Source organism: Salvelinus namaycush, chromosome 1, assembly GCF_016432855.1.
Source record: "Salvelinus namaycush isolate Seneca chromosome 1, SaNama_1.0, whole genome shotgun sequence".
Classification (NCBI taxonomy): Eukaryota; Metazoa; Chordata; class Actinopteri; order Salmoniformes; family Salmonidae; genus Salvelinus; species Salvelinus namaycush.
In genome coordinates, this window is record NC_052307.1 from 67925827 (window position 1) to 67951969 (window position 26143).

Sequence of the window (26143 nt, forward strand, 5' to 3'; positions counted from 1 at the left end):
TGGCCAACTCATTGAGCCTGCTATGTAGTATACCTCTCCGGTGTTGGTGATTCTAGAAAATTCCTTCATGTTTTTATTTCCTTCAATATTACATTGCATTTTCTATAACCAAATTCCAGTACTATAGATCCCATTTGAAATATAATGGTGAAACATACTAAACATAATAACAAAATCAGTATGGTTTTACATTCCAGCACAGGATTAAGTGCTAATAACATGGTAATAGTAGGGTAACAACAAAGTTACACTCAAAGACATTTTGCCCAGTTACGTCGTAATTTAATCGGAATTATATTGATTCAGGGTAAATATCTATGCATAAAACAAAACTGCTCCTCCCTACACATCACATAACTAGTTGTGGCCATCACATATTCCACTGTTAGTCAAGTTCCATTAAACATTTTCCAAGTGTACAAGCATAGGACTAACCCTGAAACTCAGCTCCTCTCCTGAACCATCATTCAACTGCTGTGTGAAGAGTACTCGCTAGAGGCCAAGAGATAATAAACCACTATGTGCTGCAGGAAAGATTTCTGTTTTGCCATCACGGATAAGTTTAGGGTCCTATACCCCATTAACAAGAATACATTCGTAATTCTGATAATCATCGAAACCATCAACATGTCCAGTTTGTAATTGAATGTCTTGTTTAAGTTTAACACACCGACCACCTATATTATGAGCATAAAAAAGTGCTCTCTCTGGCATATAGAAGAAACTGAGTTATGCATACCTAATGGCTGCATGTATTATATATTGCACTCTACCATTTAAATTGCAAAAATATAAAATAATCTGGTGAATGTTATGATGGTACACTATCAACAACCTAAAATCTTAGCCAACTGTGTAAATAGCCTATTAACCAATGAAATAAATAATACATAGAAGACTTCCAGCCTTTGTTCTAGAAGGGTTCCGTAGTGGTGACGGATGCTGGTATGGTTGTGTAATATCTATGATTATACAACGGGTGGGTCTAATTTTGATTGGTTAAAACCGTATTCCAGCCAGTGTCTAATGAACAAACAAAAAAATGATTTCATTAGATACAAACATGTTCTAGAGACATATTAGATACCAATAACCCCCTGATTGGGACAGATAACTTTGGTTGGACACACAATTGTATGCATATCTGAATATAATGACAGCACTTAATTCCTTAGTGGTTTGTTTAACATAAGCACACACTACTAACAAGAAGATGATTTCTCATAACAGTCCCTTTACCTGACTGTTAAGACCAGCCGGAAATATCTACATAATGACCGCTGCAATTTAAATTCTCACCTCCATACACAAACAAAACAAAAAAAACACAATGGCTAGTGTTTGCAATATGGTCATGATGTGTTCAGGGACAGGGCTTGTTTCCAGGTAAGACAAGAGCAAAGAAGACTGCTGCCGTCCTTAGAACTAAAATAAGACGACATCTTTTCATGTATGCTTGTGTAACTGTAACCCTGGATCTGAAACACAAAATAGGCACATCTATGGACTATCATTACTCAGTTGGAGAAGAGGGTCAGACAATTAAGGCATTTTCTTGCCAGTCCCCCAGAATTCCAATTTTCCAGTCAATATGTCTTTAAAGTACAGGGAGAGGACTAAGCCTTTTCCACAACAAAAGCACATCCGTAAATATTCTGTGCACACATGGACATAAGGCAGATTTAACGCAGTGAAATATTAGTAAAGTGAGTGAAAAAGTCATTTGATATACAGTACTTTTATAATACGTCAAATATAAAAAAGAATTTACACTGTACACTGCATCAATTCCAATTTAAATGAGACAGACGGGAAGGATAAGTGTGACCTGTTTGTTATGAACCATGTGGTGTCTTCACAAGTGGCAGGGGGAGCTTGTACAGCTCTGTGGTATACCAGGTAAGAAGACCTGATCTGGAAACAGTTCAGAATTGTTCTGAGAGCAGCTCACACAGGCGCTGTGACACAGTATCTCTGCTTGTCCTTAGTGTTAAGCGGTACATCTGCAAAAGAAGAAAGGGTTAAATAGGTGGGTCAAATACATTGTCTGGATATTGAAAACTCCTTTCAACCACCATTTAAGAAAGAGTTTGTGACAGGGTCCTGGGGTGGAGAGTAATTCTCACTGGAGGGAGGTGAGGGCTACATACTTGTGCTTGAGTATTAGGCTCCAGTCTCAAGAGGCAGCCAACCTGGGTGGTCTTTGTATGGATGACACCAGCGCCCACAAAGTTGGAGGGGTTTGGATCTACGCCATCCAGCAAAGCAGCACCAAACCCCATTATCTGGAAAACAAAAACAGACACCAGATCAAGGTTAAGACTATCGACAACACAGCCCAACATGCTGACTAGACTGAGCGCACACATGCATCATTGCGCGCATTTGATTTGTCAACTCACGCCAGACGCGAGCAGGACAGGCAGGTTGAAATATCAAAATGAACTCCGAACCAACTATATTAATTTGGGAACAGGTCAAAACACATTAAACATTCATGGACATTTAGCTAGCTAGCTTGTCCTGGGATATTGTTATTTTACATGAAATTACACAAGGTTCTTTTTTTCCTGGATCTTTGTAGAATTTTGAGTCACACAAAATTGTGTGTCCTCTACTCAGACAATTCATCCACAGATAAAAGGAGAAACCTAGTTAGTTTCTAGTAATCGCTCCTCCTTCAGTCTTCTTCTGTGGACTTTATATGGTGGTTGGCAACCAACTTTAAGGTGCATTACCACCAACTGGACTAGTGTGGACCTCAGTTCAGCTTTCAATCACCCACGTGTGTTTATGCTCCTGAAAACCAATGATGGGACAGGCGGGACTTGCAGCGCGTCAAGCATCAAAAATAGAACCAAGTTCAATTTTAGCGCCTAGCTACGCAGATGCTCGTTGACGCGCGCTTGCACATTGTTTTTGCAACGCTCAACACCTTGTAGAGTCCATGACACGCAGGAGGTGTGGTCAGCATGTTACATAGTATTGCTAGTGAAGTCAGGGTGACCTTTATGCAGTTTCTTCACTTTCGTCTTTCAATCAATCAAATATTTTAAGTCAGAACCATCCAGAGTAGTGCTGCTTCCTATGGTGTCACCAATTTGCTTAACGCCCCAATAGGTCCACAGACGATGCAATCGCAATCACACTTCCCTAACCCATCTGGACAAGAGGAATACCTATGTAAGAATGTTCATCGATTACAGCTCAGCATTTAACACCATAGTATCCTCCAAACTCGTCATTAGCTTGAGACCCTGGGTCTCGACCCCGCCCTGTGCAACTGGGTCTTGGACTTCCTGACGGGCCGTACCCAGGTGGTGAGGGTAGGAAACAACATCTCCACTTTGCTGATCCTCAACACTTGGGCCCCACAAGGGTGCGTTCTCAGCCCTTTCCTGTACTCCGTCACCCATGACTGCGTGGCCATGCACGCCTCCAACTCAATCATCAAGTTCGCAGACGACACTACAGTGGTAGGCTTGATTCCCAACAACGACGAGACGGCCTACAGGGAGGAGGTGAGGGCCCTCGGAGTGTGGTGCCAGGAAAATAACCTCCCACTCAATGTCAACAAAACAAAGGAGATGATCATGGACTTCAGGAAACAGCAGAGGGAGCAGCCCCCTATCCACATCGACGGGACAGTAGTGGAGAAGGTGGAAAGTTAAGTTCTTCGGCGTACACATAACGGACAAACTGAAATGGTCCACCCACATAGACAGCGTGGTGAAGAAGGCGCAGCAGCGCCTCTTCAACCTCAGGAGGATGAAGAAATTCGGCTTGTTACCAAAAACAAACTTTTACAGATGCACAATCGAGAGCATCCCGTCGGGCTGTATCACCGCCTGGTACGGCAACTGCTCCACCCACAACCGTAAGGCTCTCCAGAGGGTAGTGAGGTCTGCACAACGCATCACTGGGGGCAAACTACCTGCCCTCCAGGACACCTACACCACCTGATGTCACAGGAAGGCCAAAAAGATCATCAAGGACAACAACCACCCGAGCCACTGCCTGTTCACCCCGCTATCATCCAGAAGGCGAGGTCACTACAGGTGCATCAAAGCTGGGACCGAGTGACTGAAAAACAGCTTCTATCTCAAGGCCATCAGACTGTTGAACAGCCATCACTAACATTGAGTGGCTGCTGCCAACATACTGACTCAAATCTCTAGCCACTTCAATAATAAAAAATTGGATGTAAATGTATCACTAGCCACTTTAAACAATGCCACTTTATATAATGTTTACATACCGTACATTACTCATCTCATATGTACACTGCTCAAAAAAATAAAGGGAACACTTAAACAACACAATGTAACTCCAAGTCAATCACACTTCTGTGAAATCAAACTGTCCACTTAGGAAGCAACACTGATTGACAATAAATTTCACATGCTGTTGTGCAAATGGAATAGACAAAAGGTGGAAATTATAGGCAATTAGCAAGACACCCCCAAAAATGGAGTGATTCTGCAGGTGGTGACCACAGACCACTTCTCAGTTCCTATGCTTCCTGGCTGATGTTTTGGTCATTTTTTAATGCTGGCGGTGCGCTCACTCTAGTGGTAGCATGAGACGGAGTCTACAACCCACACAAGTGGCTCAGGTAGTGCAGCTCATCCAGGATGGCACATCAATGCGAGCTGTGGCAAGAAGGTTTGCTTTGTCTGTCAGCGTAGTGTCCAGAGCATGGAGGCGCTACCAGGAGACAGGCCAGTACATCAGGAGACGTGGAGGAGGCCGTATGAGGGCAACAACCCAGCAGCAGGACCGCTACCTCCGCCTTTGTGCAAGGAGGAACACTGCCAGAGCCCTGCAAAATGACCTCCAGCAGGCCACAAATGTGCATGTGTCAGCATATGGTCTCACAAGTGCTCTGAGGATCTCATCTCGGTACCTAATGGCAGTCAGGCTACCTCTGGCGAGCACATGGAGGGCTGTGCGGCCCCACAAAGAAATGCCACCCCACACCATGACTGACCCACCGCCAAACCGGTCATGCTGGAGGATGTTGCAGGCAGCAGAACGTTCTCCACGGCGTCTCCAGACTCTGTCACGTCTGTCACATGTGCTCAGTGTGAACCTGCTTTCATCTGTGAAGAGCACAGGGCGCCAGTGGCGAATTTGCCAATCTTGGTGTTCTCTGGCAAATGCCAAACGTCCTGCACGGTGTTGGGCTGTAAGCACAATCCCCACCTGTGGACGTCGGGCCCTCATACCACCCTCATGGAGTCTGTTTCTGAACGTTTGAGCAGACACATGCACATTTGTGGCCTGCTGGAGGTCATTTTGCAGGGCTCTGGCAGTGCTCCTCCTTGCACAAAGGCGGAGGTAGCGGTCCTGCTGCTGGGTTGTTGCCCTCCTACGGCCTCCTCCACGTCTCCTGATGTACTGGCCTGTCTCCTGGTAGCGCCTCCATGCTCTGGACACTACGCTGACAGACACAGCAAACCTTCTTGCCACAGCTCGCATTGATGTGCCATCCTGGATGAGCTGCACTACCTGAGCCACTTGTGTGGGTTGTAGACTCCGTCTCATGCTACCACTACAGTGAAAGCACCGCCAGAATTCAAAAGTGACCAAAACATCAGCCAGGAAGCATAGGAACTGAGAAGTGGTCTGTGGTCACCACCTGCAGAACCACTCCTTTATTGGGGGTGTCTTGCTAATTGCCTATAATTTCCACCTTTTGTCTATTCCATTTGCACAACAGCATGTGAAATTTATTGTCAATCAGTGTTGCTTCCTAAGTGGACAGTTTGATTTCACAGAAGTGTGATTGACTTGGAGTTACATTGTGTTGTTTAAGTGTTCCCTTTATTTTTTTGAGCAGTGTATATACTGTACTCTATACCATCTACTGCATCTTGCCTATGCCGTTCGGCCATCGATATATTTTTATGTACATATTCTTTTTCATTCCTTTACACTTGTGTGTATAAGGTAGTTGTGAAATTGTTAGATATTACTGCATGGTCGGAACTAGAAGCACAAGCATTTCACAACACTCGCATTAACATCTGCTAACCATGTGTATGTGACAAATAAAATTTGATGATTTAAAAAGCCCTTTTCACAGCAGCCAATGGCACAAAGTGCTGTACAGAAACCCAGCCTAAAACATTTCTATCAACAAAAAATATATACTGATCAGGTATACATTTTGAATAAAGAAAAGGCTGATGTGCTGCTACTAGGCAACCAACAAGTCAAGGCAAAATCTCCATATCAATTCTAATCATAAAGGGATCTCACCTTGGCTTTGGTAACCTCTGTGTCCATGGAATGCCTTGCTTTGAAAATATTTTGTACCTCTTGCTGAGGGCTGTGGGTAGAGAAAGTCAGTCAAATCAAAGTTTATTTGTCACCTGCACTGAACACAACAGGTCTTTACAGTGAAATGCTTACTTACAGGCTCTAACCAATAGTGCAAAAAAGGTATTAGGTGAACAATAGGTAGGTAAAGAAATAACAGTAAAAAGATAGGCTTTATACAGTAGCGAGGCTATAAAATTAGCGAGGCTACATACAGACACCGGTTAGTCAGGCTGATTGAGGTAGTATGTACATGTAGATATGGTTAAAGTGACTATGCATATATGATGAACAGAGAGTAGCAGTAGCGTAAAAGAGGGGTTGGCGGGTGGGACAATGCAGATAGCCCGGTTAGCCAATGTGCAGGAGCACTGGTTGGTCGCCCAATTGAGGTAGTATGTACATGAATGTATAGTTAAAGTGACTATGCATATATGATAAACAGAGTAGCAGCAGCGTAAAAAGAGGGGTTGTGGGGGGCGGCACACAATGCTTCCTCTTGCAAATAACAGGGATGTCGGCCCTGCCGGGTGTTTGGAGAATGTCTTGTGCGCCTCGTCTGTTGAATAAAAAAATCTTTGTCTAATCCGAGGTGAGTGATCGCTGTTCTGATATCCAGAAGCTCTTTTTTGCCGTAAGATACGGTTGCAGAAACATTATGTACAAAATAAGTTAAAAATAACGCGGGGAAAAAAACACATAATAGCACAATTGGTTGGGCGCCCGTAAAACTGCTGCCATTTCTTCCGGCGCCATTTTAGTGGCTAGCAGCTAGCAGTCACTAGCAGCTTTAACCTCAGCTGTTAAGGATGTGTAACTACACTAAGTTTCACCTTGTTGCTGAATGATGGAAAATAGATACAAATGTATTTCCATGTGAACATGTTGACATCAATGCACAATTTTCACATTTAGTTGCATTTAATTAAAATACATCTTAGTCTAATGCATTACACTGACCTATACCACCAACATAAATCAATATTTGGTAGAAGTGCTTTCTGGAATACCGGTGAATTATTCATTGGTCACCACAGACTTTACACACTCCTAGGGAAACATTGATCTATTTATCTTGGCAATGTTGCTCAAGCTCTAATGGAACAATTTCACAAGACACTGTATACCTATTCTGTTGGCATTTCCTTCACATTTAAATATACAGTGGGAGACAGTACACACTATTTACACATCAGGCCAATCTGAATGAATTAACCCTTTTGTGTCCTCGGAATACAAGGAAGAGTAAACTGGCACATTGTCAGAGGGGAATATTGTGTCCATATCAAAAGAGAGAAAAACATGTTGTGATATATGGACATATTTTTTGGGGCGGCAGGTAACCTAGTGGTTAGAGCGTTGGGCCAGTAACTGAAAGGTTGGTGGATCGAATCCCCGAGCTGACAAGGTAAAAATATGTTGTTCTGCCCCTGAACAAGAAAGTTAACCCACTGTTCCTAGGCCATCATTGTAAATAAGAATTTGTTCTTAACTGACTTGCCAAGTTAAATTTAAAAAATTAAATATGACCAAGTATATAGCAGAGATATGTTTCCTTACGCTCCAAGTTGTTTCCAGCGCTGAAAGAAGTCCTGCGATGTCATCTCTGTAGGCTGGAAGAACTTGTTTAAAGTAATAGGCAGTTTAACAGCAATGTTCTGGAGAGTTCCCCCGTACCTGTGTGTAGAAACAGGAGTAAAACACTAAATAACTGGGAAACCGATACAGTAGCATTTCCAACAACGTTCATGCAAACATATATCACCAATCTAGCAAATAGTTGCGCCCTGAAACACACACTCTGAAATGCATATAAAAGGAGGAAAATAAGTTCTTACCTAAACTGAATGTTGAGCACTGGTGCATCCACAAAGTCAGACACACACTCAATGTTGAGTATCTGCTGGAGTTGTGCACCCCCGTCCACAGTGGGGTCTGCAGGCTTGGCATGGACATTCAGTTGTAGGGAAACAGTTAAGGGCACAATAGGGAGCAGTAAATGGCCACCCCTAGACAATAAATAATATACACTGGGAGGGATTTATTAAAACAGCATACGGAAATTATTTTTGAAAATGACATAATAGCATCTAGTAAAGGATATGAGCCTGCAGAGTATCTTGGCAGACCACAGAGGCAGCGAAATTCATGAACTGGGTTGATGTCTTGTTACCAAAGAACACATACATCCGACCTGTATGTTGGAAAAAAAGAGACTTATTTAAACCCTAAGATCTAAGGGTCAAACCATGATCATAATCACACTTAGGTGCATATGTATTTTTGCTGAGGCCTACTCACCTAGATTCTGTCTGAATTCAGACTTCAGTCCGATCTGGAGGAGCTGGTTCTCGTACAGGACACCATTGTTCTTGCAAACAAACCTGGAAGGGAATGGGGCAAGCATCTCATATCTAGTATCTTGGGCTTAACTTCTTATGGCTGCAGGGGCAGTATTGAGTAGCTTGGATGAAAGGTGCACATAGTAAACTGCCTGCTCCTCAGTCCCAGATGCTAATATATGCATATTATTATTCATATTGGATAGAAAACACTCTGAAGTTTCTAAAACTGTTTGAATTATGTCTGTGAGTATAACAGAACTCATATGGCAGGCAAAAACCTGAGAAGTTCCAATTCCTGTTTGAATTTTTTCTGAGGTGGCAGATTTTCAACCAAGCTCTCATTGAAATTACAGCGAGATATTGATGAGTTTTCACTTCCTACGGCTTCCACTAGATGTCAACAGTCAATAGAACTTTGTCTGATGACTCTAATGTGAAGGGGGGCCGAAGGAGACAGGAATGAGTAATCACTGCCACGAGCTCACCATGCGCATTCACATGGGGAGGACCTCCGTTCCACCGCTCATCTGAAGTCAATCTAATTCTCCGGTTGGAACGTTATTCAAGATGTTAACAACATTCTAAAGATTGATTCAGTACATCGTTTGACATGTTTCTACTGACTGTTATGGAACTTTTGGACATTGTCACGTTATAGTGGACGCGCTTTGTGTCTTTTGAATTGTTTACCAAACGCGCTAACCAAAGTAGCTAATTGGACTTAAATAACGGACATTATCGAACAAATCAAGCATTTATTGTGGACCTGGGATTCCTAGGACTGCATTCTGATGAAGTTCAAAGGTAAGGAAACATTTATCATGTATTTTCTGGTTTCTGTTGACCCCAACATGGCGGCTAATTTGGCTATTGTTCTGAGCTCCGTCTCAGATTATTGCATGATTTGCTTTTTCCGTAAAGTTTTTTTGAAATCTGACACAGCGGTTGCATTAAGGAGAGGTATATCTATAATTCCATGTGTATAACTTGTATTATCATCTACATTTATGATGAGTATTTCTGTTGAAACGATGTGGCTATGCAAAATCACTTGATGTTTTTGGAACTAGTGAATGTAACGCGCCAATGTAAACTCAGATTTTTTTGTTATAAATATGAACTTTATCAAACAAAACATGCATGTATTGTGTAACATGAAGTCCTATGAGTGTCATCTGATGAAGATAATCAAATTTGACTCCCAGGATTGGATTCCAACCAAGACGCCAAGAGTCCCACAGCATACAGTAGGGATGTAACTAATGTCCCTTTCACCAGCGCAATCTGCTGTGAGCATGCAAGTGTTTTGAACAGACTCCACTGATGACATCTCTTACTTGTCTTCAGGTTCCTCTACAGTGGGCAGAGTGGCGTTGGTATATGCTACTTGTGGAGTATTCGGCAGGAAACTGAAGCCATGAGTGAGATGCACAGCGAGAATGTAAAGGGCGAGAGGAGCACATTCACACCAGGTTTTAGTAAGCTCCATGACAGATCAATACAGTTAAAAAGCCCCTCCCACCCTCTGATATTTGACCCACTGACAGTCTTTCTTACCTGGAGAAGTTCTCATCTGCAACAGGCCCCACTGCCACTGGTGTCTCTACAGGAAAGGCTGCTATGTTTCCAGAGAAGACATCCACCAGCAGGCTTGCCACCTTGGAGGCAGGAGGGGCAGAGTTTTGAGTGGCGATGGTGCTGCCCAGGCCAAGCAGGTCTGTGGAGGGAGTCGGGGACACGGCCACCTTAGGAGAGGTAACGGTCACAATTACTTCACTTCGGAAGTTCAGGATCTGAACCAATCAACCGCTCCAATTGGTCTTACGCTAATGAAAGCACAGAGCAGTGCAACACACACACACCATGCAAAACAAAACAAACCTCTTTAGGAGGATCTATAATTATTAGGACTATACTAAGGACTCAACAATAAAAAATAAATAAACTGTAAAAACCTAAGAATATATACTGCTAAGTAATCAAGCTCCCACAAAAGCAATGCGTCATCTTAGCATCTGGAATTGTCTTTATTCCGTAAGCAGATCAGATTACATGATGTTGTTAGGACAGTGTATTAAGGTTAGGGAAGTGACAAGTGAAAAATCCCGCATGAGCATCCAGAACCTGAAAGAGGGGCCCAGCAGAGAGCAGCACAGGGACAGCAGAGGCCTGGGGGGGCATGGGGGTCTGCAGGAGGTAGGAAGAGACCGGACGTGGCCGGTTGGTGGGGGTGCGGTCGAGGCGGGGGCCAGAAGATCCCCAACAAACAAGAGAGGAGAGCTCTAATGAACAGAGGAGGAAACAGTGAAAGCCGGACAGAACGAGAGAGCTGGGGAGAGTTACTGAAAAGACAGCAGAAAACACCAGGACAGAAAAATAGGAAATGTTCATCTGAGAGGAGAGGAATAGGAGGCTCTAATAAGTAAACACATGACAACAGTAATACCTTGGCATTTGAGGTAGTGCTGCTATGGTCTGCAGTACCCCCATTGACACTGCGTTCTTTGCGGTTCTCATCCAAATCGAGATGCAGGTTTCCTGGTCCCTTCTTCCTCTTGAGTTTGGCCAGTATAGAGGACTCCCTCTCAGGGAAGGGAGGCATCTCCTCCAACACTGTGGCCTTGAGGGGAGCACAGAATGAATGGAGAATGAAGAGCATGACCTGGGGTAGAGGAACTGGAGGCTCTACAGTGTCCTTTTCTGAATTACAGTCTTTCTAATCAACAAAGATTTGCTGTGGGTTGTATTCTGAACAACTAAAAACCAAACAGCTAAGTGTAATATAAAACGGTTGTTTTTAATTGCATTAAATGTAAAAGTGTCAATCTTGTCCAACTGCTAGCTCACTGCCATAGAGGACCACAATGGAAATAAGCATTCAGGCTTTGTTTTTTTTATGCTAGTTAATTTTTAAAGAATGTAATGTCTCCAGCTGGAGCATACTACTACTTTTAATTACCTAACAAATGCAATCAGGGTTATAATGGCACAAAGGCAGGGTGGAATGTCACCGACCAGTATGTCAGTGCTGGCGATGCAGCTGAGGCGCAGGTACTCCACAGCACGCTGCTGTAGCTCAACGTCTGCGTTGCGGAGCTGGCTGTCTGAGCGCAACACCTCCTGGATGGTGCCCTTCACCTCAGGGAACAGGTTGATGAACTTGATGTAGGCTGAGAGCAGCAAAGCCCGGGTGGGCACCGAGCACAGGTGAAACTTGGAGTGGAGCAGGTCAAACTGGATGAGTGGACTAAGGAGTTAGAGCAAGAAGGACAATGGATGACACACAGTGAGTGATGTCTGTCCTCAGCTCCAAAGGATATCATTGACTGTACATTTCTCCAACCAATGGAGGCTGCTGAGGGGAGGACAGCTCGTAATTGCTGGAATGGTGTCAATGGAATGGAATCAACCACATGGAAACCACGTGTTTGAAACCATTCCATTGACTCCGTTCCACCCATTATTATGAACCGTCCTCCCCTCAGCAGCCTCCACTCTCTCCAACTGAGAATAACAGTGGATCACTGAAATATATGGCATTGATTGGTTACTAACCTTGACCTTGAATCTCCTGCTATCAAGTTCCCAAACTCCCCAAGAATGTACCCTCCGACCTTCACCAGGTTCTCATGGCAGGCTGGGGCCTGGAGTGCCTGTGGAAAGGAAAGAGTCCGAGTTATGTATGAAATAGCATAATAGATTGGACTGGGTGGGTTTACTGCTAACCTACAAAGCATTACATGGGCTTGCTCCTACCCAGCTTTCCGATTTGATCCTTCCGTACACACGTACGCTACAGTCACAAGACGTAGGCCTCCTTACTGTCCCTAGAATTTCTAAACAAGCAGCTGGAGGCAGGGCTTTCTCCTACAGAGCTCAATTTTTATGAAATGGTCTGCCTATCCATGTGAGAGAGGCAGACTCGGTCTTGACCTTTAAGTCTTTATTGAAGACTCATCTCTTCAGTAGGTCCTATGATTGAGTGTAGTCTGGCCCAGGGGTGTGAAAGGTGAAGGGAAAGGCACTGGAGCGACGAACCACCCTTGTTGTCTATGCCCTAGGGTCAGTCTGTTATATCTGAAGTATTTCTCCTGACTTATCCGGTGTCCTGTGTGAATTTAAGTATGCTCCCTCTGATTCTCTCAGAAGACCTCAGCCCTAGGACCATGCCTCGGGATTACCTGGCCTGATGACTACTTGCTGTCCCCAGTCCACTTGGTCATGATGCTGCTCCAGTTTCAACTGTTCTGCATGCGGCTATGGAACCCTGACCTTTTCACCGGACGTGCTACCTGTCCCGGACCTGCTGTTTTCAACTCTCTCTAACTCTGAATGATCGGCTATGAAAAGCCAACTGACATTTACTCCTGAGGTGCTGACCTGTTGCACCCTCTACAACCACTAATTTTTATTGTTTGACCCTGCTGGTCATCTATGAACATCTTGGTCATGTACTGTTATAATCTCCAACCGGCACAGCCAGAAGAGGACTGGCCACCCCTTATAGCCTGGTTCCTCTCTAGGTTTCTTCCTAGGGAGTTTTTCCTAGCCTCCGTGCTTCTACAGTACATCTGCATTGCTTGCTGTTTGGGGTTTTAGGCTGGGTTTCTGTATAGCACTTTGTGACATCGGCTGATGTAAAAAGGGCTTTGTAAATACATTTGATTGATACGGGGCTGAGAGCATATCAGTCAGCAGATCTTAACATACACATGATGGAATTCCCATGATGGGTATGTCAAAGTTGAGATTCAATCTGGGCAGACCAGCATGTGGGGTAGCAAGTCTGAACATGGGGACAAATGTAACTATAAAACAAAAACACAGCTGAAACTATGGTGGAACTGACTAAAGGAAAAATGACAAGGCATATCACTGGTTCTGAAAGGATGTATATGTGCAGTAGACATCAACGGATCTAATGTCAGAGGATGCAGTGGTAGAGATCATGGGCAATGAAGGAGGAAAGACACTGGAGAGGGAGGGCTCAAGACTAAACATCCATAAAACTGGGATGAGGGATGGAGCAGCAGTGAGAGACAGCCAGTGAGACAGTGAGACAGACACAAGCAGAGAGACTGAAGGGAGAATCAAGTAATCTTATATTGCTGTACCAAAGCACAAGGCGGGCTCATAGTTTCCTCCCTGAGAAGACAAAGACAGCTTTAGTGGTAAATAGTGAATGACGCTCTCCATCCCCCTGAACTCACAGGTCACATCCAAGCAGGCAGAGCCTGTGATGAGCATCGGAAGTGAGCTGCTTAAAACTAATATGATTAAGGAAACACATCTACATCAGAACTATTGTGTTATTGACTGTACGTTTGTTTATCCCATGTGTAACTGTGTTATTTGTGTCGCACTGCTCTGCTCTATTTTGACCAGGTCGCAGTTGTAAATGAGAACTTGTTCTCAACTGTCCTACTTGGTTAAATAAAGGTATATAAAAAATAAAAAATGTAAAAGAACAATCCAGACAGACAAACATTAGGTTACAATGAGTCCCCCATGGCTCGGTTAAAGACAGATTATTCACAAAAATAAAATAAGCACCTCGAACACTGTCTTGGCAGCATAACCTTGCACTTCATCTCTGTTGATGACGATCTGGATCACGCGGTACCAGACCTCGTCACTGACATAGTCCCCAGCGAAGCGGATCAGGTTGAGGATGGTGTCAACATACCAGGTGTAGTCAACTGCATACTTCTCTGCCAGGATGGCAACCTTTAGCACCTGTGGTGAGAGGTAGTCTTATCAGATCAAAAAACAATGCCATTCATGTTTTTATTTAGGTCTGTGGAACGTATTCCTCCAAATTACCTCAGTGGCATTTAAAACATGAAGCAATCATAAACTTTTGGTTGGTGAAATTATTAGATACTGGTCTAGAACTCACTATCTCCTCTCTGATGGAGTAGTCTGCCGTCTCCAGGTAGCTGAGCATCTCTGCTACAATCTGTTTGGCGTTGCTGCGGTCACACATGGCATAGAGCAGGTCCACAGCACGCTGACGCACACTGACATCTCTCTCCGACTGCAGGATTCAACCAGGTCAAACAAACATCAGGACTACGGCAGAGTCACACTAACAGGAACAAAACAGACAGGCATACATACACTATGTACTCAAGAAGACACTGAGTACTAGGACTGGCAAATGTAGCTTGTGAATGCAGGTACAAATGTGTTTGCGTACTTTGAGGGCATTTATGACCGTCTCAATGTGTGTCTTAACAGCCTCATGGGAGAACTCAGAGCTGGCTAGGGTGCACATGCTCTCCAGGGCCAGGTAGCGCAGGTTAGTCTCCCGGTGCTGGAGGAACTGGCCCAGCTGGTTACAGGCCCGTACCAGCAGAGCGGGCTCGCTGTGGAGAGAAAGACAGACATTGGTGCCATTGTCATCAGGACAGTCCAACAAAACACATACAAACTGCATTTCTTGAATACATTGGTCTTCTGTAGCTGCTGCAACTGGGAGAGGGACTGACCTGTCATGGTGGATGATTAGACTGATGGCCTCAAACAGCACAGCGTTCTTAGCGTTGGAGTGCTGCACCTTCTTCGACTTGGGAGGCTCCTGGGCCTTGTTCAGGATGGTTTCCAGACACTCGGTCAGACGGCCCCGGATCGCACCATCCTCTGAGAGGGCAAGAAAGGGGGAGGAAGGGGGCCACAGATGAAAGCACAACTATGTTCATCCCGGCAACACTACAGACCTTTTCTGAGTAATATTATGTTCATATAGTCAAACACCCACACGCATGTCATCATGCTCACACAGCTTCTTACCAGGCGGAGGATAGCACTGTAAGAGACGCAGGAGCTTGACAGAAAGCCAGGGAGCTGCAACAAAATAGTAGGTGTAGTCCTGCAGGTCAGTGGAGGCCGAGGAGACGATCTAGAGAACAGGAGGACATGAGACATGACTAACACATTATGCCTCAAGCAAACTGACTAATAACTAAGGGTCATAATAACATTGAATGGTCATATTGATGAAAGAAATAAAAGTCTTGCACACGGCCATATGCCTACCCTGCTGAGTCTGGCTACAGCCAAGGAGACAGAGGTCTTGAAGTCCTCTGGGCTCTTCTGTGCCAGTGTGGTAATCAAACTGGTGGCAGCAGTCACTACACCCTGTGGAAAAGGGAAGTAATACAACTGCCATTACACACAAACAGCTAATCATTTATATTACACTATACACAAACCAATCCAATAATTTTTTTGCATGCAATGTTTTTCCTCATTACGCCCACAAACTATTATTTTGGCTCAAACATAGCCCTAACAACGAAGACAGCAGGTCATGGTGAAAGAATCCTCTCATCCACACCCCACCGATCCAAATCTCCCTCACTAAAACCAAAGGTCCACAGTCCTCTCATAATAACCCCATGGCAGTCCATACCAGGTGCTGGTCATTGAGCAGATGAACCACCCGGGTGGTCCACTCCCCCATGGGCACTAGGTCTGGAGAGGTCCTGTTGAGACGCAGTAGGCACAGGGCAGCACTCTGTTTCACACTGTCCATGGTGTCCCTGCAAGACAAACCCTGCCAAATTATGACAGAACATCAGCATCACTTAACTGGTACATAGCTTCAGGTTTTTTTACAAAGAGGCCTGACTGACTGAAAGTTACAGCCTCAAATGTTAAACTGACAGAGAGGGTACCTCGGTCATTAGGCTAAGTCTGCTCCACACCACTACCCTTTCTTACCCAGCCACCAGGATGCGGGGCACCTCAGCTGCAAAAGCCTCAGCCATCTCCCTGCTGCCCACATTGGCAATGCAATGCAAGGCCAGGTTCATGAAAGTGGGATTCCTGCTGGACAGGTCATTCTTTATGGCATTGTTGATAAGACTGATGAGGTCACTGTTTGAGTTGACCAGCACTGAGATGAACAGGTAACCCTGTGGCGTTGGATAGAAACAAACAGTTTATCAAACCTGAAAGGAATTAAAGGGAAGTTATCATAATAGTTTAACATAATTACACAATCTATTCTCAAAGTTTAACACAGTGTTTTGTCCAATTAGATACATAACTTAATCCACTCACCCAGTCATGCAAACAAATTCAAAGACCGGCTTCTCTACTCACAATTTGTTTCTCTGTGTACTTGTTGGAACTGAGCAGGTTGACTGCCTCCATGTGGCCAAAGTCGATGTCATGGCCAAGAAGGAATATGAAAAGCAGCTTGCACACATATTTCTTCTTACTGTATCCATCTAGTGCTTTGTCTCCTGCAGCAAAACAGAAAGGTTGTTGTCATGACTATGAAGATTTAGAAGCAGAACAAACTGGAAGGAAATAATACTTTTAAGGCAAGCCAAGTCACAAATGACTGATCACGTGTTTGAGAGCACGGAACTTTAGTGTTCTTCCCTTTTAAAATGAATCTTAATCTGAAGCACGGAGGCCTAAAAGAGTAACATGCTAACCACTCCTATTCTGGGAAGAAAAATGTGAAACCCACTTAGGAATAGATAAAAGTACGACATTCCATGTTGCTAGTTAAATCAACCCCACAACTGACTGTAGTTGAGGAGAGGGTGAGTCAGCAGCACAAGACAGGAAGCTGAGTGCAGCACTTTTTTCACCTTGGTGAAAGAGGGCAAATGGTAGGAGGCTAAATGAGTGCAGCTGTGCAATGAAAATAATGACGGATTCAGAACATTGCACAAATAAATAAAGTCCAATGCCGCTTACAGGAAACCTGGAAGTGCACTTCCAAACGCAGACCAATGCACATTATAGCTTGAAGAGCTGCAACAGCATTCTGAAAGTGGGAGTTTAATGGAGCCCCCACCCCTGTCTGGAACCCCACCTCCACTGTGTGTGGGACGATGTCCCGTGAGAGAGATTAGGAGGGGCTCTACATTAAGGATTAGCTGGACAATGCATAAGGAGTTTCTCTAAGGCTATAATTTTCTATTTTCTGAACTTTCTGCATAAACTAAGTATTATCTGGTTCAAAGTAAGATAAACATGTTTACATCACAATCATAAAACCTTTAATAATGTGTGTATGGAGAAAGGAAGAGAGGAACAGCAAGAAAGAGATTTTCTGTAGAGCTCCACAGGAAGTTCCCCGGGAAACAAGGGAAAGGATTACTGTGCCCCCCTCAGTTTCCTGACAGAACAGTTGACTCAACAACTCTCCCTGTTCAGCTAAGCCCTTTAGCTTCTCCCTACCTCACTGAACTTTAATATAGCCTATCTCTGGGGATAGTTAGGGACCATCAATAAATTATACAATGTAAATGGGACAATATTTTATAAATTGACCATGGGTGTTACAATTGGGTCATGTGCAGCTGTGCTCCAAATTGATGATTAGCCTACTTGGGTGCTGCCAGCTGTGGGCAGGATTAAAATAAACCCAACCCACAGAAAACTGTTACAGTACCCTTCATTCCATGACATATTTTTTTACTATCATCTCGCAAATCTCAGTTTAGGACAAGACTGACTTTATGACCAAAAGTATCCTATTTGCAATGTAATACATTTTGACACTAGAATACATTTTAAAATAAGAAGTTGCTTTTTGGGTGCAGTCGTTCTTTAACCAAATAGCCTGCCTCAGTGGTAGCCTAAGTACTCCATCAGTTTGGAAGGCAAGCCTTTCCATACAAATGTGTTGTTACGTGATAAAAATGAGCTGGCTCATAAGCCCCTCAAAAGCAACTTTGCAGATAGGCCCTACATGTTTTCTAGCCACCAAAACACAAGTCACCTGATTTTAGAGATGCCAATATCGATTTTCACTTTGGAACAGCTGACTTATTTTAGGCTAGATGGAACAAGTGGTAGAGAACATTTCTGACATTCAGCATAGCTGCATGGTGATCTCCTGTGAGGGCACTGTTAATAAGCTAAATGACTAGTGTCAGTGTCCACAAACTTTATGTGGAACCATCAGACACCAAAGTGTGTTCACACCTAGATTTAAAGGGATTTTGCTTGGCTTACCTTTAAATTTTGAGCGGATGTTGGCCAACTCTTTGTTAATTCTCTTGATCTCTGCTTCTTTACTTTTACCTGAAATGGAAAATAAAACATGTTATATGTTCAATGTCACCTGTATGGGCCATATGCACCTGTATGCAAGCCTGAACAGCACTTGTGGAATGGAACAGTTTGGCTGTACCACAGTACTCAGACTGGGCTAAATTATTGATTGTTTATTTTATTTTCTGCAAAGTATGTGTATTGATGTGCCTATGCACCATAACCTAGGGAGGTGAGGTCAGGAAATAAATTGGATACCTTTCAGGAGGAATGGTCTTAGTAGTAAGTAAGATGTCTAAATTACGGCATGGATTTAGGTCAGGAGAGCATACCTGGGTCGGGAGGATCAGACCCAGACCTACGGTTTAGGATCAGTTTTTCTGCATGTATCTGTAGCATGCCTCATTCACACCTACATTGAAGTTATGGAACGTTGATAACCTTCACTGTCTCTGCTATGGATTTACGCAGGGAAACTAGTGCTCTAAATAGACTAATTTGCTCACAGAGCACATTTAGACTTCCATGGCTCTAGTCTAGGTGAAAGTTCCCAGTCCCACCACCACAAAACACTGCACTGCAGTTGGGTTTCTTGATGGTAGTATATGCAATCCAGCTACTAGTATTGTTATTGTCGGAGGAATACGCACTCATTCATAGACAGAGCATGATGATAGTTGCTAGAGAGAAAATTTATCTTAATTAGCTAGCTAGTCAACATTTGTAGAGGTAACTAGTTTGCTACTAGATTACAGATATACCCAGCACCAAATGTGCAAATTATCAATCTACAACGGTGTAACACCAGCCAGCCAAAATGATGAATGTCACCATGATTTTTTTAATTTCCTGACTCTGTGACCCACGCCCATTGGCTAGTTTGCTAAACTAACTAGCCTAGCGTGACATTAAAACAGCTAGTTAAGTATAACTAGTACAGTAAACGATTGCATTTGCTGTCTGTAGCTAGCTATTTACCTTTATTTCACAGACTGGACGTTTGTTTAGGAAACATAGTTAGCTACCGTCCTTTGCGGGCTATTTTTGCTTCAATCTCTAGCTAACGTTGGCTAGCTATAATGGCTAACGTTAGTTTGTTAGCTAACTGTTAACTCTGTTAGCTACATTACCGTTAACTGCTTTGGCAGGTTAGCTATTTACTAGGTAACTAGGTAGTTAACGAACTACCCACACGTTATTTTGTTTTGTTAATTAAGTACCTAACTAGTTAAACATGGGGCGCGTGTGCCTATACATGGGATAGCTTGTTTCACACCTAGCCTTGCATTCCTCCCAAATGAACTGTAGCTTGCTAATCAGCAAGTCAACATCATCTACTCACAGTTCCTAATGTCCGATATAAACACAGCAAGGCCACGCATTCCATCTCCTTTAGAGACTGCAGGCATTTTGTTCCACGCGATATTTTATTTGTTAGCCTATTCTCTGCAGTCAGACCTTAAATACACTTTATTTCAGTTGTTCGGGAGTAAGTTTTTGTTAAAGAGGCGGGGTCACTTGAGCCACAGACTCCAAATAAGTGTCATGATGTTGGAAAAATTGCGCACATTGCACATGTCTTATTTTCACGATTTGGACACGAATTCGCTTTCCAAAGCTAATAAACATGTGGAAACATGAGCAGCATTTTGTATTCCTAGTTTAATTAGTTAGGGAGCGTAAACAAAGTACAACCTTTTTTTACATTCGAATTTCAATAGCTCCTTGGTCATGTGACCTACTGACCTCAACCAAGTTTCAGAATGTCCACTGACTACCCTTCTATATTGCACGCCCTTTAGTTGTCAATTTTCATCTCACTCGATTTTACATGAATTTTTCAAAATTAAACATTTCAATAGCTCCTTGGTCATGTCACCTACTGGACTCAAACAAGGTTCAGAATGTCCACTGACTACCCTTCTATATTGCACACCCCTTGGTTTGTCAATTTTCATCTCACATGTTTTTACACACATTTTTCAAACTTTCTCATTTCAGTAGCTCCTTGGTCATGTGACCCAATGACCTCAAACAAGGTTCAGAATGTACACTCAGTGTGCCTACACATTGCACACCCATTAGTTTTTTCTTTCCCCCACCCACGAAAGGCCACAGTTCACTGAGCAAAAAGGTTTGAGATTGAAATGAAAGCGTCCGGGCGCTCCGCCACCGCTGGAGCGACGGGAGGGGAGACATTAAACCCCTGCCTGCGCCGGGACGCAGAACGGTTGGCTAGGTACCCAGAGCCGCGCAAGGGTCCTGGGCGAGACCCAAGCGCTTGATGTTGGATACCGAGGCGGGAAGACCCGGTTCACCAGCAACCCCCGATCCCCTTCGGACACGGCCAGCACAGGTGTACCATGCGGCTGTGCCTAATGGGAAAAGGGGGGGTGTAGCCGGTCGGGTGCAACCCAGGCGACATGGAGATGCGGGGAACAGAGCTTGGCGGGACCCGAAGCCACCCTCCCGGCCAAGAACCCCGCGCCAAGGGAAGGCAGAGAGCTATTGAAATTAAAAACAATGAAAAACATAGAAAAATGTGTGTAAAGTCACCTGAGATGAAAATGGATGAACTAAAGGGTGTGCAATATATAAGGCTAGTGACTGGATGTTCTGAAAGTAGTTTGAGGGTTGTAGGTCACGTGACCAAGGAGCTACTGAAATTAGAAACATTGAAAAACATTGAACATTTATGTAAAATCTTGTGAGATGAAAATGGACAAACAAAAGGTTGTGCTACATAGAAGGCTGCTCAGTGGATATTCTGAAAGTAGTTTGAGGGCTGTAGGTCATAAGACTAAGGAGCTATTGAAATTTGAATCTTTAAAAAATTCTCATGAGATGCAAATGGACAGACAAAAGGGTGTGCAATGTGTAGGCCCACTGAGTGTACATTATGAACCTTGTTTGAGGTGTGGGTCACATGACCAAGGCGCTATTGAATGACAAATTTAAATAATTTAAAATAGTGTGAGATGTAAACCAACAAAACAGTGTGTGCAATGCATGTCTATGGTTCTAGCTAACCTGATGGCAGTTTTGAAAGTTTTAGGAGTAATGGTTAAAGAGCTATTGAAATTTGAAAAATTTGATTTGTCACTATGTTGACAGTCCCTAACTGCTGTTGGTGAATGTAAGGAAAACTACAGGCAAATATCTGTCGAAGATCCAACCTGAATCTGTCTTTACCTCAGTGAGACATGCCCAGTAGAGACCTCAGGATGTGTAAACATCAGAGGACAGGAATTTTTATAGTGAATGAGCCAACTCCAAGATTCCCAGGGTGTGAAAAGTGGTGCAGTAGGCCACTCATTTCAAGTACAGTGAGTGGTGTTGTTAATGATTGTGGCAGACCAGGGGGTTGGGTCAAAACGTTTACACAGATCAGACACTGACAGAGTAGGATTAGCTCAGTTTCAAAGGTGTTTATTAAAATAATAGTTCAAAAGAAAAGAATATGTCTCTACGATGAGACCCTCTCCGGGATACCGTCTTCTTGGCTCCGGGTCTTGTTGTATCCTGTGGGGATCACAAACTGAACTCACTCCTGTTTCCTCTGCAACCACCCCCAACTATACGGGTGTCCTTTCTTCCCCCACTCTCTTCCCTGTGTGCTGCTCTTCTGGCAGCTTTATGGGACTTGTACAGCTGGTGAGAAATCAGCCCTTGATTACTCACCAACTCCCAATCAGCCCCAATTAGTCCTGGCCGGAGAGCCCGTCGAGACCTGGCACGTCCAGCAGATGGAGCCATCGCCTCGTGATGTATACTCCGTCTGTCACCAGTCCTTGACGAGTCTCCCCCTGGTGGCTGACCTGCTGAACGCCACATGATGCATGGTGAATTCTGTTTCAGAAATACTTTTAGTCAGTATAATCTAGCAGACAGACAGACAGAGAGAGAGAGACAACAACAACAAATTGATGGATAAACACAGATACATGTCACTTTATCATGTGTGGATTCTGTCATTTTGCCCGCTTGGTACTACAATCTATGTGCAAGTTATCCCTTTCGTATCTTGCAGGCCTATTCAGTACAGAGAGAGAATTTTTAACCAGTTTCATCATGTGTGAAACTTGTACCCATGTTGAGATTTAAAAAATGTTTCCTTGGTCCTTCACATGGTGGTGCTGCTGTCGCCACTTTTGGAATTCGCAAAGGCTTGTTGTTATATAGAGTCTATGGTTGCATGCAAACACAAACTCTTTGGGTGGGGGCTGGGGGCAGTTCTATCATGCACAGTATCATGAATGATGATGCTGTCTTAAAATTAGAGACAGTGGTAGGGCCTATCTCTGTTCCTCTACCTAAAGCATGGACGGAAGAGAGACTGAATCAAACGCCCACCGTCAGGTTCATGGCCATACAGATAATATGATTTGACTTCCCGTTCACTGTTGCCCCAGAGCTTTCCTTTAGCTGTCATTCATCCTGTGGATCCATGTCTTGCACAAAGTGGACCTGACAGCCTGAATTTCCATTGAACCATGCATTCATATTTTCTCATCATGTCCACTCTCTTGACTGCACATGTTTGCCCACTGCCTTCCTGCATCAAACCTGTCTTCCTGCTTTCACGTGGTTCAGCCATGGCTGTACTGTTTTCATGGAAAACAGTTATGGCGAGACAAGATGCAGCTCTTACAGTAGAAGGGAAATATTGTCCAGGTGACTGATACAGATTTTCTCTAGATAGTCAATTATTGCATACGAATGTATACAGTTGAAGTCGGAAGTTTACATACACCTTAGCCAAATACATTTATACTCAGTTTTCACAATTCGTGACATTTAATCCGAGTAAAATTCCCTGTCTTATGTCAGTTAGGATCACCACTTTATTTTAAGAATGTGAAATGTCAGAATAATTGTAGAGAGAATGATTTTTCAGCTTTTATTTCTTTCATCACATTCCCAGTGGGTCAGAAGTTTACATACACTCAATTAGTATTTGGTAGCATTGCCTTTAAATTGTTGAACTTGGGTCAAACGTTCCAGGTAGCCTTCCACAAGCTTCCCACAATAAGTTGGGTGAATTTTGGCCCATTCCTCCTGACAGAGCTGGTGTAACTGAGTCAGGTTTGTAGGCCTCCAGGCTCATACATGCTTTTTCAGTTCTGCCCACAAATATTCTATGGGATTGAGGTCAGGGCTTTGTGATGGCCACTCCAATACCTTGACTTTGTTGTCCTTAAGCCATTTGCCACAACTTTGGAAGTATGCTTGGGGTCATTGTCCATTTGGAAGACCCCATTTGCGACCAAGCTTTTACTTCCTGACTGATGTCTTGAGATGTTGCTTCAATATATCCACATAATTTTCCATCCTCATGATGCCATCTATTTTGTGAAGTGCACCAGTCCCTCCTGCAGCAAAGCACCCCCACAACATGATGCTGCCAACCCTGTGCTTCACGGTTGGCATGGTGTTCTTTGGCTTGCAAGCCTCCCCCTTTTTCCTCCAAACATAACGATGGTCATTATGGCCAAACAGTTCAATTTTGTTTCATCTGACCAGAGGACATTTCTCCAAAAAGTATGATCTTTGTCCCCATGTGCAGTTGCAAACTGTAGTCTAGCTTTTTATGGCGGTTTTGGAGCAGTGGCTTCTTCCTTGATGAGCGGCCTTTCAGGTTAGGTCGATATAGGACTCGTTTTACTGTGGATATAGATAATTCTGTAGCCGTTTCCTCCAGCATCTTCACAAGGTCCTTTGCTGTTGTTCTGGGATTGATTTGCACTTTTTGCACCAAAGTACGTTCATCTCTAGGAGACAGAACGCGTCTCCTTCCTGAGCGGTATGACGGCTGCGTGGTCCCATGGTGTTTATACTTGCGTACTATTGTTTGTACAGATTAACGTGGTACCATCAGGCATTTGTAAATTGCTCCCAAGGAAGAACCAGACTTGTGGAGGTCTACAATTTTTTCCTGAGGTCTTGGCCGATTTTTCCATGATGTCAAGCAAAGAGGCACTGTGTTTGAAGGTAGGCCTTGAAATACTTCCACAGGTACACCTCCAATTGACTCAAATGATGTCAATTAGCCTATCAGAAGCTAAATCCATTATATAATTTTCTGGAGTTTTCCAAGCTGTTTAAAGGCACAGTCAACTTAGTGTATGTAAACTTCTGACCCACTGGAATTGTGATAAAGTGACTTATAAGTGAAATAATCTGTCTGTAAACAATTGTTGGAAAAATTACTTTTGTCATGCACAAAGTAGATGTCCTATCCGACTTATCAAAACTATAGTTTGTTAACAAGAATTTGGTGGAGTGGTTGAAAAACGAGTTTTAATGACTCCAATCTAAGTGTATGTAAACTTCCGACTTCAACTGTACATGTAGCGTACATCACTACATGAGATCCTCCCTGGCCCATCAACCCAGACTCATCACCTCATCAGTCATTCCAACATCAGTGACAAATACGGTGCACTTCAATTAGGTCCCTCTACGTATTTTCCGAAGTCGACTCATACTGCATATCTAGTGTCAACAGTCCTATAATTACACCATGTTCATGGAACAGTGATTTGCATGCTTATTGTGTAATCTGGTTTAGACAGATGGCAAACATGTTTTTTTACACTAAGAATTATTTCTTAACCTTTGATTGAGTCTACTTCTTATATAAAGGTGACAGACAGGTGTTCAATGTTTATCAAATAGGTTCCAATGGAAACAGGAGGAGAATATAAGCTTCATTCTGGTTGTCACATGGGTGATAGATGCAGAGGCACAGGATGAAAAGCATGTACTCTGATAATCAGATGGGTGAGCATAGCTTTCCTCCCCCATAATAGAAGACTCTTCAAAAAGGGCTCTGACAAAAGACACTCTCCTGCTGAAAGAGAGGTGCATACACTCAGTCTTTTTAATTAACATCTCCTCCCCACGTGAAGTATACAAAAAACATTGACAATGTAGAGCAAAGAATCTAGGACTATACCAAACAATTAAATATAATTTTCAAACCTTTGCATAGTAGGGTAAATGTACATAATTTTACCGAATTCTGTTCCTATTATTCTATTTGTCAAGACAATATTTCCCAGTTTTAGTCAAGAGCTATGGACTCTCCGCTATGTATTTATTTGGACAGTGAAGCTAAAACGTTTAATTTGGCTATACACTCCAGCATTTTGGATTTGAGATCAAATGTTTTATAAAGTATGAGGCAATAGCACAGAATGTAACATTTTATTTGTTGGTATTTTATATACAGTACATATCTGTTTTACCATTTAGAAATTACAGCACTTTATGTCTCTAGTCCTCACATTTGAAGGTGTCAGAAGTAATTGGACAAATTACCCTTTTAGTGTATTAAATGTAGTCAAAGGTTTAGTATTTGGTCTCATTTTCCTAGCACGCAATGACTACATCAAGCTTGTGTCTACAAACTTGTTGGATACATTTGCAGCTTGTTTTGGTTGTGTTTC

General features: G+C 43.3%; 1 protein-coding gene across 3 annotated transcripts; it reads right to left on the reverse strand.

Annotated features, from left to right (window-relative positions):
• Window positions 1-260: 260 nt before the first annotated feature.
• Window positions 261-20197, reverse strand: LOC120047812 (AP-2 complex subunit alpha-2). 3 transcript variants are annotated; one of them, XM_038993353.1, is made up of 22 exons: window positions 20035-20197; window positions 18654-18722; window positions 16779-16921; window positions 16395-16588; window positions 16084-16213; window positions 15708-15809; window positions 15462-15570; window positions 15161-15311; window positions 14869-15037; window positions 14569-14706; window positions 14223-14405; window positions 12225-12322; window positions 11685-11916; window positions 11116-11289; window positions 10227-10414; window positions 8626-8708; window positions 8429-8518; window positions 8163-8286; window positions 7885-8001; window positions 6265-6334; window positions 2151-2285; window positions 261-2003 (listed from the first exon to the last, which is right to left on the reverse strand). In XM_038993353.1, exons 1-22 carry the CDS (start codon window positions 20099-20101, stop codon window positions 1926-1928), a joined length of 2844 nt encoding a protein of 947 aa, XP_038849281.1. In that variant the 5' UTR covers window positions 20102-20197; the 3' UTR covers window positions 261-1925. The 3 variants fall into 3 exon arrangements, with proteins under 3 accessions (XP_038849281.1, XP_038849292.1, XP_038849285.1); XM_038993357.1 differs by lacking the exons at window positions 261-2003; window positions 6265-6334 and having other exon boundaries at window positions 2183-2285; XM_038993364.1 differs by lacking the exons at window positions 16779-16921; window positions 18654-18722; window positions 20035-20197 and having other exon boundaries at window positions 16084-16227; window positions 16395-16503.
• Between the last annotated feature and the right edge of the window lie 5946 nt (window positions 20198-26143).